This window comes from Elephas maximus, chromosome 2 (genome assembly GCF_024166365.1).
Source record: "Elephas maximus indicus isolate mEleMax1 chromosome 2, mEleMax1 primary haplotype, whole genome shotgun sequence".
Taxonomy (NCBI): Eukaryota; Metazoa; Chordata; class Mammalia; order Proboscidea; family Elephantidae; genus Elephas; species Elephas maximus.
In genome coordinates, this window is record NC_064820.1 from 135,506,759 (window position 1) to 135,522,075 (window position 15,317).

The 15,317-nt window shown below is 34.3% G+C and overlaps 1 protein-coding gene across 1 annotated transcript in view; it reads right to left on the reverse strand.

The window, feature by feature from the left end:
• Positions 1-9,726: 9,726 nt before the first annotated feature.
• The window catches only part of SNX2 (sorting nexin 2), a 79,523-nt gene continuing 73,932 nt past the window's right edge, over positions 9,727-15,317 (reverse strand). The window contains exons 12-15 of the mRNA XM_049873566.1: positions 12,724-12,867; positions 11,399-11,479; positions 11,202-11,273; positions 9,727-9,892 (exon numbers count right to left, since the gene is read on the reverse strand). Coding sequence (XP_049729523.1) covers positions 9,842-9,892; positions 11,202-11,273; positions 11,399-11,479; positions 12,724-12,867 — 348 coding nt within the window. The 3' untranslated portion in view covers positions 9,727-9,841. The remainder of the gene's footprint in view (positions 9,893-11,201; positions 11,274-11,398; positions 11,480-12,723; positions 12,868-15,317) is intronic.

A 15,317-nucleotide genomic window follows, 5' to 3' on the forward strand; every position in this document is an offset into this window, starting at 1 on the left:
CTCTACCCCTGCAGAATTCTGGACGTTTCCTCTGGATTGAGAGTTGACTGGCCCAGCTGAAGGCATGGATACTTTTACCAAAAATAGTTGGGGGCAGGGGATAGAGGACTATATACACACTGAATGATGAATGCGGAAACCCACAGCAAATTCCCAGAGACTCCCAGGCAGGAAACAGGAAAAGTACTCTCTGGGGAATCTGACCAGCTGAAGAGGACAAACCTAAAGATTCCAAAATTGGAAGTCCTCTATACACAGTATATACACAGTGAGATCACTCTTTGGTGAAGCTCAAATTTGACTTCATTCAGAGCTTCCATTCAGCTTTCAATTCTGATTGCTAATCATAAGCAGACATTCAAGGATTAACATATCTGAAGAAAGGATCTAAAGAGAGCTCAAAATAGAAAAAGTTCTTTGGAGGAAACAGAAACAAGAAAGAAAGAGAGGGCTCTAAGGAAAACAATTGGAATGGCTCCTGACGTGAATGGCCTTGTGGAAAAATGTACTGAGAAACTACAGGAAGACATGGGGAATATTAGAAATAGATTAAAAAAAAAAAACCACCAGATGAAAGATCGAGGTATGTTTTATCCCGGGGGAGCAGGGGGAGCAGGGGAGGAGGAAGAGCAGTCTAGTAAGGTTACTGAAAACAAGGAAAGTCTGAGAAACTGTCACAGCCAAGCGAAGCCTAAGATAACATGATTTATAAATATAATGTGGTTCTCTGGATGGGATCCTGGAACAGAAAAAGGACATTAGGTAAAAACTAAGGAAATCTGAGTGAAGTATGGGCTTCAGTTAATAATAATGTGTCAGTATCGGTTCATTAATTGTAACAAATGTACTATACTAATATAAGATTTAATATAGGGGAAATTGGGTGCAGGGTATATGAGAATTCTATAAGCACTACCTTTGCAATTTTTCTGTAAATCTAAAACTAGCATTTAGAAATTGGGAACAGGTGGGGCATAAATATGTTAGCCTTTTCAATGCTAGTTGAGTTTCTTCAACTATGTGTACATATTAGTTTGATGAAATAAACATTAATTAAAAAATCAGAAGATTGAGGTAAATTTTTATGTACTGACATGCAAAAAAGGAGCCCAGGAGATGCAGTGATTAAGCACTCATCTGCTAACCAAAAGCAGCAACTTCGAGGGAGAAACATGTGGCAGTTAGTTTCCATGAAGATTACAGTCTTACAAACCCTCTAAGGCAGTTCTGTCCTGTAAGGGTTGCTATAAGTCGCAATTGACTCTATGGCAATGGGTAGAAAATGCTAGGCAGTTGTTTGCCGTGTTGGTTATTCTTTAAAAAAAAAAAAAAAAGGGTGCCAAGATGACAAATTAGTGTCATCACCTCTGAGTCTTAGGTTGCCTACTCTGGCCACTTAATCCTTTCTCTCTTATGCCCTCATTGCCAGAAAATCTGTTATTACACCTCATCATCATGTCTGAATCTCCTGATTTGTGCTTGTTACTTTTCTCGTCTTTATTTCTCCCAATCCAAACTTACTCTTTGAATCTTTATTTCAACACCTCTTCCTCCTTGACCTTCTCTCACACCCATCAACAATCCCCAATCCTGAATGAATCCAACAATCTGTTTCAGGTCCTGCTTGAGAAAAAAAAAAAAAATTTTGTTTTCTCAAGGCTATAAACACTTCCTTTGGTTGACTTCATTATAAATTTATGGTTTCCAAACTCATTTGAAAATCGGTATTCATCAGTAGCCCTCTTACTCATCTCAATTTCTTTTTTCTAAACTTGTTAGCCTTTTTTGGCCTTCCTGCTGACATCACTCCCTGACGATAGCTTAATTTCCTACTTCACCAACAAAGTAAAAGCTTTCAGAATTGAACTCAATACAACTTTTCTTTTTCATCTCCAAATATACACAACCTCCCCTTTCCTTTTGTTCAAGGGAAGAAACATCACCATTTCTAAGGCTCTTGCCATCTACCTGACTTCTTTCCTCCATTAGGTGAGTCACTGATTTTACCCAGGATTTTGTCCTCAACATTCTGATCCTATTCCATTTGTTCTCTGAGAATGCCTTCATTAATAACCATAGTTTTAATCACCATTTTTAGGTTAATAATGCCCCAATTTCAATATCCACTCCTAAATTCACCTGTTTCATATATGCCTGTGTTGGATGCCCCCAAGAATTCTTCATTTTCCCTCAAGCCTACACCTCCTCTAGCATCCCAGTTAATTGTAGCAGCAGTGTTCTAAGCCATCAAAGTCAGAAATCTGAACATCGCCCTAGACAACTTTCTTGTCCTTTCCTGATACCCAGTTGCTTCAGTGCCTGACACATAGTCAAGGCTGAACAAATACTTATTGAATGAATAAATGAAAGACTGAAATGTACCCATTTTTATCTCCATTTCTCTAAGCTGTCTCCTCTCTTACTTTCATGGCAGTGGTTCAGGTCCTCGCTATCTCTTGGCTGGATTATTGCCATCATGGTCAATTGTTCTCATGATGTTTTTATTCTCCAACTTTTCTCTTCACCTCTAGTTCCCCTTACTCTGCAACACGCGTGGGTCACTTACTTGTGTTGGTGCATGAAAAGAATACTCTTTTCATAAGAAACTGCCACATTTCTATCTCACCCTTCATTCCTTCATCCCCAGGCTTCAAAGTCTCCAGCTTATTTCCTGACTACACCCATCTAACTTCAGTAAATTTGTCTACCTTGGTACTGGGGTTAGTTCTAACTTTCCACTTCTGATTCCCAGCTCCAACTCCAGCCCCGGGGCTCCAAGAACAAGGTCTCAGGGGCAGACTCTGTTCTGGGAGGAACACTTCAAGTAAGCGCATTTAGATCTTAGTTAAGTAAACACCTATTGTTTTGAAGATCCAAAAACTGGTAAAATAATCAAAATGTAGGTGCTTTGTTCAGGCTGAGATGTTAAATATTCAGTAAAAATTTATTTGGTGTATAACTAAAACAAAGTACAAAAACAAAAAACTAAACCTGTTGCCATTAAGTGGGTTATGACTCATGGCGACCCCATGTGTTCCAGAGTAGAACTGCTCCATAGGGTTTTCTTGGGTGTAATCTTTACGGAAGCAGATCACCAGGCCTTTCTCCTGATGGGTGGGTTCAAATAACTAACCCTTAGGTTAGCAGCTGAGCACAAACTGGTAGCTAGTATTTATTAAACACTTGCTATTGCTAGGGAATTCACATCTGTTATCTTCATCCTCTTAAAGAACACATGAACAGGTGCTATTATCACTTTCCATTTTACAGATATGGAAATAAGCTTTAGAGAAGTTGCTCAAGTTAAATAAGTTGTAGGTTCTTGAGCCAGGATTCAGGCTGCATAACTCTGTTCTTAATTGTTCCATTACGCTCCTTCTTGGTTGAACCATCCTAGGTTCTAAAAGAAATACAAGGGCAAAATAATTCCTCAAGAAGCATACAGACTAGTTAAGGCAGTAAGCCCAGGCAACTATAATGCAAGATTGACATCCCAAAGTACAATGTGAAAGATGCAAACTACAAGGGTAAATCAAAAAGTATTGCCACGAAATCATATAAACCTTTATTAAACAAAAATATCGAAATGGGAAGCTGTTGTTTCTCAACATATGCTCCATCCAGATCTACATTTCTGAAGGTAGTGTTTCCATCCTTTCAAACCTTCCCCAGGAAATCCTGGTGGTGTAGTCGTTAAGAGCTACAGCTTCTAACCAAAAGCTTGGCAGTTCAATTCCTCCAGGCACTCCTTGGAAACCGTATGGGACGGTTCCACTCTGGCTTATAGGTTGCTGTGAGTCAATCAACTTGATAGCAACGAGTTAAGCCTTCCCTGAAGAATTCTGCACTCTTCTATTTACATCACGTCAAAGAGTTTTGGCATCCTCCAGGGACTCAAATGGTCTTTTTTGAGCTTTGGGAACAAAAAGAAGTCTGAAGGGACTAGACCAAAGCTGTAAGGTGGATGGGGTAAGGTTTTCCAACGAAATTCTTGTAGACAGTCCTGCTATCCTGAAAGAACGAGCAGGTGCATTGTCATGATGGGAAAAAATTCCTCGGCACAACTTACCTCGACTTTTTCTAATGAGGTTTCAATTTTCTTAAAACTTCTTCATGATAAGGCCCTGTGATCATCCTGTATCCTTTGAGAAAACCTATCAAGATTACCCCTTTGAAATCCCCAAAACAATCGCCATAACCTTCTGAGCGGTCTTCTCTCTCTTGGCTCATCTTTGAGGTCTTCCCAACTTGCTTAAAATGCTTGATTCATCTAAAAACTGTTTTATGTGGGGCAGCATTTCCATAAACTTGTTGCAAAGCTTCAACGATTTGGGAAGATGTTCTTTTGAACTTTGTTAAAAATTTGGTTATTAACCCTGACCTCAAAATCGTTTTATTCCATGGCACAAGGAGTATCCTTTCTTTTGAAAGCATCCTAATAAGATTAAGTGTATTACTGAGTTTGTATACAGCCATCCACTGATCGCAGAGACATGTTTTACACATTTTGTTTGAAATAAACCTGTCCATGTATGAACTGGAACCCTAGCAGCAATACTTTCTGATTTAACGTCATATTAATAAGGCCCTATTGAGAGATCGAGAGATTTCTTCCTTTCTCCTGGCTAGGGTAACTAAAGTGATATGTTGACTTTAAATTTGACATGAGTTTAGAGGATGGGTAGAATTTGAAAATTTGCTGTTAAAGGGAAATATAGCTCAAAGGGCATCACCAATAAAAACACTGAGTCAGGAAGGCACAGAGCATGTTCAGGGAAGGGTCTCATCTGATTTAAGCAAAAGGTTGGTGAAGGTGAGGGGTAAGAATTAAGATAGGAAAAGTAGTTCGAGACCAGATTCTGGAGCATCTTGACCTTATTTGTACTCTGTAGGGAACCTATTAAGATTTCTGCACAGGGTTAGACTATGATAAGAGTTCTTTAGGAAGATTAATTTAGCAGTAGGTTGTAGGGCTAACAGAGTAAGAAGAAACTGTATATTTCATAGCAGACAAATGGTTCTGTTAGTCACAAGGGAAATGAGAAAAAAGATTTCAAACTTTCAGTAGAATCAGTTACCAAGATATTAGCAATGTTAGCTGTGAAACATAAGCATTTGGCTTTATGTCTCAGTTACACAAGGCTGGGAAACACTTCAAAATGAAATTTAGAAACTTGAGTTTGGTTAAAAAACCTACTGTCATGCATGCACACACACAAGTACACACCCATACATACATATATAGTGAGAACATTAGAAATAAGGATACAGAAAATAAGGTACAGGTTAAAATCAAGGTAACTCGAGACGAGTACAGAGCAATCAGCAATTTATTATTTACTGAAATTTTGTCTGATTTTAGTTTCTATTAGTTACATAGAAATTTAAAACAGAACCCTTCCCCCTGCCCCAGGTATTCCCTTAAAACTGCTTACTCCATTACCTGGCCTTGTTAAAAAAGATAATTTTTTGTATATTAACAAGTGGGCAGCTTCACCTTGATTAGCTTTTATTACAAAGTTTCAATTTGACCCAATTAAGAAAAATTATTAATCTTTAGAGAATTAAAGACAAGAAAAAAGAAAATGATCATTTTTAATTTCTTCATATGCATCAAAAAATTAGACTGGAAGCCACAACTTCCCTTTTTCCACAATCTTCTAATCTTAGTAGCTCCTGAAGCAAGTTTCAACAAATACATTCTCTTTATCACAAAGTACTTCCTATATGTTGATTAGAACAAGAATCTTGAAAAGCTTCTTATACCAATCATGCATTTTCAGTGAAGAATATTCACACACAGTAACACAGATTTGAGGAAAAATCTGTCATGATGATTTAAGTTCTGGATCTGCTTATTTATCTGTAAAATGTGGAGGTGTTGCTACAGTCTCTAAGTTTCCTTCTGACAATACAGTGCTATAATTCTATCTGTAGTGTTGAGCACCTACTACTTGCAAAGTGCTATGCTACAAAGTCTTGCACCTAAACTGTAACTGTCCTTCAGGGCAACATCTAGAAGTTTCTTACTCAGCTTCTAACTTTTCATTGGGCTCTGCGCAGCAAATAACGAACGAGCTGTTTGACTTACTCTGCATTCCCATTTCCACGGTCCAATTTTTATCTGCTAGCAACATGTGAAGACTGAGTATATGAAATATGACCAGCCTGAACTGTGATGAGAGTGTAAAATACACACTGGATTTTGAAGACTCCGTATGAAAAACAATATAAAATATCTCAGTATTTTGGATCGACTGGATTAATTTCATATTTTTACTTTTGAAATTTTGGCTATAAAAGATTTAAAATTGTATATGTGGTTCATGTTATATTTCCATTGGTCTAAATTCTAAGTACCTCATCCACAGATTAACCATGACCTCTCCTATTGGTGACCACAAAGGCAAAATAACCAGCAATTGTTCACATCACTCTTCTTTTATTCCTTTTCTTGCTATTTCAGTGTCTAGCCAACCGTCTGTCTTCATTATTACTTCACTAGGAGGATTAGGAATGATACTTATTTTATTCTACATTTTAGATAAGGATGATGATGATTCCACTCGTCTTTTTTCAGAACTTTGAGACAGAGACCATGTTACCCACAGAGATATCATAACACCCATTTCCTGACTAGTGAATACAGAAATGCCTCCGAAGTTCCAAGTCAGTGCTTGACCCTCCTTTTCTCAGATGTTGCCTTCCCTCTTCACTACCAGTGATGCCCCTTCCTTTAAAATACAGCAACTTTTGATCATTTTATCTATAGTTACTGTGATTGAATTTCTGCTGTCTCCCTGACTCAGGTTAATCACATGACTGACCACAAGGGGAGCTACACAAGTGATGCAGCCATTAGCTTTACTAACTAGTCACATGCTTTATTTAAGACAGAAAAATGGAAGCCTTTGTAATTTCCTTAGACAGCAAGAAGCATTTTTTGAAGGAATATAACCTCCCTTCCCTAGGTACTCATCCAACTTCTTCCCTTAAATAAACCTGATTTTGACTTGTGAAAAGGTTTATGTTTAAAAACCATTTATGCAACTATATAGGATTTGGAAACCTTTACTAAATCTGAATAATAATAAAAGTTTAAGGAATAGCAACAGTGAAACAAATATTTTGAGACTAGTATAAACATATATGTATAAAACAAGCTGAATATTTGAAAATAGTTAAGCAAAAAAAAAAAAAATACAACCAAGAAAACTTACTCTTGTATGTGTAAGAAATCGTATTTTTACATACCTTTTGCTCTAGCCTTATTTTACTTTAATAGGCCTTTGATTAGAATTCTAATTCCCCATTACCCCACTGCCATCGAGTCGATTCTGACTCATAGTGATCCTATACAGTACAGTATTAATAAGATATTTATATTGAAGTTTGACATTTTAAATAAAATATTTTAAAGTAGAAAGGCACTTTAGGAGTATTATGCCCTTGTTTTATGAAGACATTAAAGTGGTATGCCCAAACTCACACAGCTACTAAGTGATAGAACCAAGACTTGAACACATGAATACTGGCCAAGTTTAGCTTATTCCACTATATTATGCTCTTTTATTCCTTTAACTTTCACCTGGTTAAATAAAAGAACTATTTATATCCTGACCTATAGAACTGAAAGATTATGTTAGCAGCACTATTAATGAGTTTGTTGTTCTATTTATTTGGAATGAAAGCATTTTAGTAATATAAACAAAAAAAAAATCCGCTGCCATCGAGTCGACTCCAACTCATAGCGACCCTATAGGACAGAGCAGAACTGCCCCATAGGGTTTCCAAGGAGTGCCTGGTGGATTCAAACTGCCAACCTTTTGGTTACCAGCTGTAGCTCTTAACTGGCACGACACCAGCGTTTCCAAATATGAACAGGAGACGTAAGACTGATGGGTGAATTTATTCATCTCTAGGGGAGAATGCTGAAATAATTAAATCTTGTTAATGTTCACAGGTAACATATTTCATATAATTTACTTGAAATTTCTCTCTTTAATAGAGGTGGGTAAGAGGAATGGGGTCTGGTCAGTTACTTTTGTTAAGCTTGATCGAAACAGGAAATATTTATTATTCTATCTGGAGATACTGAATGTGTCAAATGAATATACCACAGCTGAATGGAAGATTTGGGTTTGAATATTAACTTATTAACTATACCTTTGGAAGTAATATAACTATGGGTATACTATGGATATAATACTAGGGCATCATTCTAACTGAATTTTATCCCTGGTAAGTCTATTTTTTGCTCAGTATTAATGGGGCAATAAGGTAGCATCTGATATATATTGGTATGAACTACTCATTTCTGAAAAGTGTTTAAGTTATTCAAGTAGAAGCAACAATAGAACACTGTGCTATTTTTGCTTCAGTTTCTTCTTTGCAAAAGAGCAAACATTGTTCTGCATCTTCCTGGGTTGTTTTCCTTTTCAATTCATCAAGTCTTTATTATTAATCTATTATGTGTCAGAGACTCTGCTAGGTGCTAGGAGTATAAATACAAGTAACATCTATAGTAGACTTAAAATTTCAATTGAAATCAGTGGAAGTAACCACATGGTTAAGATACTCTTAAGATATTAACTGTAGCCAATAAATTGCTAGAGAAGACTCAGTTACACATATTATCTTATTCCTCTGGAAGGGACATATGGTTGTCATGCTTGAGAAGAGTGGTACCTTTAAGAATAAGTTTTATAAAATGAAAATAACTCTGATGCCAGGCACAGCTTAAATTTTCATCAGCATTAAGGTTTAGATAACAGCCATCTAAACAAGACAGATAATGGGTGAGAATGTTGCCAAAAACAAATTTCATTTTACTTCCAATTTGTTTTGGGTTATCCTTGGTTATTTATCAAATCACGGTGCATTTTAGCATGGTACCATTCTTTGTCAATTATGGCCACAGAGAGTCTACTTTTACTTTCAAACAAAAGACAAAGTAAGAAAAGACAAAGAATGAACTGAGTAACTGAGTATATGTGAAGTCTTGGAGTCTGAAGATAACAACAGAAGATGAGCAAAATCCATGAGACTTGTAAAAAAAAAGCACAAAAATAATTTTTTTCCTTCTGAATTCTTAAATTGGGCACTTCTAATGACAGATAAAAATCAAGCAAAGATAATGACTCTCTTCTTTACCCAGGACAAGAGCATTCACAAGAGTTGAAACAAGAGATAAATGTTCTTTGGTTTATGATGGTTTCATAAGAAAATGTAAGCTTCATTTAGTCATTTAATCATTTAAAAGGTCAGCTCTTTCTGTCAATTAAAATAATCAGGGAATCACAGCATTACCTATATATATCTAGGAAAAATTCCTTATTATTAAAAATGCTTTAAAAAGGTTCCTAATGATTACATACCCAAATAATCTGTTACTAAAGCTTCATAAGGAATATCATTTTATTACTATAATCACAAAATCATAATTTCTGTACAGGAATGTATAAGTGAACATTAGTCAATGCACTGATAATTCACTTCATAAGGATCAGATAAACATACTACAGGAACATACTATGAAGGAAAAAAAATATTGTAAAAGTTTCTGGCCTTGCAGTGCACTTTTTAGTGCAAGTATTTAAGACACAATAGTGTTCAATTCAGCAAACTATTGCAGAATGTCATGCCACAGTCCACTTAATTCAAAGAGGGTCAGGACATGCAGCTTGTAATAAAATGTCAGAGTATATATATATATAAAAAACCACATTTAATTCATAAAATATATAGTGGTTTATTTAGATGGTTTTAAATGATTTCATTGTGGAATTCAGCATAATTAGAACAAACATCCAAGGTCATCTTAACAGGAATCATCTTCTTGCTAAGCAATGGCTTTGGCTTCAGGTAGAAATGCCTCCCAGTATTTTATCAGCTGTGGATGACAATAAAAATATATCGTCATTACCTTTTTGTCACTCACATGTATCCTGTATATTTTTAAAAATCTATACAAATAGCTAAAAATGATTAACATTTACTAATGTCTAGTTTTTAAGGGGATCACTTCAAGTTCTTTATCTGAAGTCAGTCAGTAAAATTTACTTAAGAATTATGACTCCTGGCTGGTATCAGTTTTTGATGTAAATTATAAGCACAAAAGAAATAAACTTTAGTTTTTTTTTTTTAAATGCATACTTGTATATCTAGAGTCTGTCACCAAATAAGATTACCTGAAATAATACAACTGTGATCACCTACTCCAATATAAAGTGATATCATCTTCTAAGTCAGAAAATATTCACATTTTATGTTATTGCTGGCCTTGAATGGGGGAAAGTAGAAAATACTGGGCAAGAAAGGGAAAAGGAACTGGCAAGAATTAACTGCTAGTCTCCCCGGACAGTCCAGAGAATAGATTAAAGCATAAACCAAGGTTATGTGTAAAACAAAACAACAGGCTCATATGACTTATTTTCATATTTAAAAAATCTAACTTTATGAACTGTTTAAACAAAAACTAAATATCATCTGAAGACATAAATGTCATCACCTAATTAAAAAATATAATCTATTATATTTTACATGAACGAGTTTTTTGATGCACTTATTTTAAAACTGGAAGACACTGAATGACTATTTAGGACATTAATCTGATAAATTATTCAAATTTATGTTAAAAAATACAGGTGAAAAAAATCCCAACTATTATATTGCTGCAGACTTTTATTTAATGTAACATTAGAACTCATGGTCTTCTCTAGTTAAGGAGACAAATGCCTCCTGTGGCTTGGCGAAAGCCCAAACACAACCACTACAAAAAAAAAAAAAATACAATTTTTTTTTTATACTTAAAAAACAAAACAAAACAAAATTTCATTTTAAGTTCTATCTATATGGAACAAAAGAACTTGCTATAAGAATTTACTCAAACAGGTCTGATCAACAAGGAAATAAAACTAGAAAAGTAGAGAAAGGTTAAAGTTGTCCAGGTTTCTCACAGCTTGAACTTCGGAAAAATTTATCTGTCTAGTGTTTAGAAGTGGTAGAGGCAAAAAGGACCTGGGATAGTTTTCACTATGTTGACTATGTTTTCTTCTTTGCTGTCATTGGCTTTCTCTATTCCATTTCTTTTCCTTCTTAGAGTTTAAAAGCCCGTTTCATTAATCATCTTCTTGAAAACAAAAAAGTATACCAAAAATGAATTCTAGAGGAAGTCTGTAAGTTACACAAAATTAGCTTACCTGTTGTTGTGTTTGTACTAATGATTCTAAGTACTTGATAATAACAGTTTTAAAATCTTTCACTCGTTCTTTCTGTTAAATAAAGTACAATATATGAAAACATGTCCATTAGTAGAAAACTAGACTCAATTTTATCCCCAAATTGCCACAAAATATGACCATGTTGTTAGGAAAAATGCAAAAACTATTATACATGCCTCAAATCTTCCCACTTCTTTTCGAATCGTTTTAGAGATCTGTTCAAAATCTCTTTCTCCTTGTTGCACTTTGGCCTCCCACTAATAAAAACAAACAAAAACGCACAAATATTTCATTCTTGTCTGAGAAAAAATTCTAGTACTAGCTGTCATGACCACTTATTTCTAGTAAAGTTTAACATAATGTCTGAAAACCCTGAGAAAGCCCAATGTCGGCAAAGTCCAACTTAGCATCACCCAAACTTGGACCTAACTTTCTGGTGGTAGAAATGGGTGTCAACTTGATAATTCATTCTTATTAATATTTCACTGCCATATTTACTCAAGATCAGAATATTTCATAACTTGATGAACCACAATGTCCACAGCTTAATTAAATGTAAATAAGATAGAGGAAAATATATTCGATATGAAACTCATTATCAAGTAATTTGGTAGAGTTACAGTGCGCAATTTCCTCATTTCTTTTTTCATCATTAATTATTTAAGACTATGTCAGCAATATCCTGTTAATTTCAAGAATACATGTTCATCACAATTTATATGCTCATGGAAATACTTTAAATTAGGAAAATTATATGACAAATATTTTAAAAACATTTTTGTAATGGTAAAATGATCAGATTTACTAAAAAAAAAAAAAACGTGGAATTATGGTCTACTAAAGACCCATTGGTAAACATTGAATTCAGTACAGAAACAACAAAATATTGTGATTAGTGATCAATGGAAACAACTAAAATAAAATAACTGAAGATTTAAGCAATGAAAATGGTATTTTCCCACTATGTAACCAAAACACTGGTACATACTCTGCAAAGAGCAGGTACATTTATTTTTAGTAACATAAAGGTTAGCCTACCTCTTCAATTTCCTTATTGAAGCATGGCAAAAAAAGTGTATAAATTATAATAAACTTATACAAATTTAAAATACCATATATAAGACATATATATGGGGGATAATGTTGCCTGGATGGCTAAATGTGGGATAAGGCTATCTCTAAAACTATTTTTAGACACAAAATAAGTAATTACTTGAAATCAAATTAACTATCTCAAAAGAAATGTGTACTTATTAAGACAAAGGTTTATTTTAGATCTTTTCCTTGTCTGCTTCTTTACGCATTACATAATCACGTGGAGGTCACAAAGGACTCTGGAAACTTCAATGATGATAAAAATGTTAAAGTAATTCTAACACAGTCATAAAAATATGGAAAAATAGCTAAGTGTTGAATGGTGCAGAAAAAAATCTATGAAAAATTATGCATATATGAATGACTCATGAAAAACTTAAGTGATCAAGTATTTAACATTAATCACCTCTCTTATTTCATTCTTAGCTTGCTGTATTTTATCTGGTTTGTTAGCAACCATCATTTTTGCCTCAGTTTCACGTTTTTTGAGCAAAGTAATTTGAGCATCTTCCCATTTCTGCCAGCACTTCATTCGATGATCAAACACACCCTGTAAGTGAATAATATAATGCTATTAAGTAACATGTGAAATGCTTTCATAAGGCTAGGAGTGCTGTAATATTGAAAACATAAAACCAACATTTAAATGCTATTCTAATATACATACCAACATACTGAATATAAACATGTCAATATAAAAAACAATTCCATATTCATTGCATAAAAACAAAAAACCTTGTATCTGGATGAAAATGAGAGTTCAGAGTCAAGAAAAAAAACTATTAACAAAATCCATTTCACTTGCCTTTAGAGTTTTAAATCTGGCTTATAATAAGATTTCTAAGATATTTTTATACTTTGAAAAAAAGATTAACAGAAAAATGCTGGTAGCATATCTATGTTTGAAGATTTCCTATGAAACAACAGCAAAAGTAGATTTGAGTGTTAAAAATATGTTGGAGATGAGAAAAGAAAATGAGAAGACTCATAAGATAACAGAAGTAAAGTTAAGTAAAAAGTGTAATGGAAGAGAAGAAATTACCAATAGCAAATAAAGGAAAGGAGAAGGAATTAAAAAATAGAGGTATAACAAAATGAAAAATGAGACAGTCCTACGAGGAAAAGGGCAAGAACAATATGTAGATACGCACTATGCAGAACTAATGAAGAAACGGACAAACGACTGTAACAGAACAATTCACCAAGTCTACCATTTCTCTCAAGTGGTCTGGCGGAGCAAGTGAAAGGAGGCAGAAAATGAAATATAGGCATGAGAATAATTAGAAGTCTCAGGAAAGAACTGACAGATAAGATGGGAGAATCCAATGATAATTCCTGTCCTACCTTGACTTTGGGGATACATTAATACTATTTTAGTATTTACTAATCAAATAAATGAAACATGTTAATAAATCAGGTAGAACAGAAAACATTAAACCATAAAACGATTTTAATTTCTTCCAAATAAAACACTTTGAGGATCAAGAAGCAGTAAATACATGTTTCTATAAGGACCTTCTAAAGACAAATATGTACGTAGTATATTGTAAGAAACAATGCAGGATTTGGAATAAATCAACTTTGGATTCTAATACTAGTTTTATCACTGTATGATATTGGGTAAACTTATTTCATTTCTCTAAGCCATAATTCCCCCATATGTAAACAGGGAGAAATGACACTTTGTAGATGAGAAATAACATGAAATGTATATAGCACAAATAATTTAATTTAGTGGATGCTGGATGACACAAATCTTTTGCAGCTGGCTGCTAACCTAAAGGCTGGAGGGTCGAACCCACCTAGTGGCTCAGTGGAAGAAAAGCCCTGGTGATTTGCTTCCTAAAGATTACAGCCAAGAAAACCCTATGGAGTAGTTCTACTCTGTAACACATGGGGTTGCCATGAGTCAAGGGGCCGACTCAGTGGCAGCTAATAACAAAAAACATTATGGATTATTTCTAAGTACCACATATATATAAATTTAGTTGATTAATTCTAGATTTCTATTAAAATGTAAATAATAATTTTGTTATATAAAAAAATAACAATTGAACCACACGTATACAATACACCATATTTCCAAAACATATGCAACAGCATTAAAAAACCCAATCAACCAGAAACCAAAGTATTTTTTTCCCAAAGAGATTGTATACATCTTAAATTAAAAAATGCTCTCTTGATGAGTTCTATGAAATTTGAAAGAATATATAATTTATGACCTCTTCCATTTTTATACTGGTAATACTTTATATTGCTCTCTAAATCCTTTAAAACTCAATCTCTAGAGAAACAGGGCCATATCAGCTCTTAATTTGTAAACTCCTGTTCAGTAACAATTTGTTTACTTAAAACATATACCAATAAAGGGCAAAAGTTACCCAAAAGCCCTTTAATTTCAGTATTTAAGTTCTTCTTAATATGTATCAGCTGATTTTTCATTAATATGCTGAATCTAAACTAATTTGGTCCCTGCACAATTTATTATCTCACAATATTCCAGAACCATCTCATATTTATTGTATACAGATGTAGGAGGTATGGTAAGGGCCAGACTAAGTCAGGTTATTTAACAAAAAAAAAATCAACTCTATACGAATCAACTTTTTACTACCCTTGCAACACAAAAATAGAAAAAAAAAAAAAGGAATCAGAACAGTATTTAAACTCCTAACAAGACTATTAAATCAAGTAAATCCAAAGTTCATGCTTCCCCTTATGTGAAGATGCTAATCCATACCAGTGAGAGGTTTACACTGCTCATCCACTTAGGTCCTTCATCCACTGCCTAAAATTTATGGTACACATTTGTATACAAGTTGTTCTAAGATGAAATTGCAGTTACGGAACAGTTTTCTGAGCCTGGCAGGAAATTTAACCCTGTATCTTTGATTTCATTAATACCATATTCTAATTCAATGAATCTGGAACTATGCTGCCCAGCTTCCTAGGATTTTGAAGGGAATGCTACAATAGTTAGAGCTAAACAATGAAACC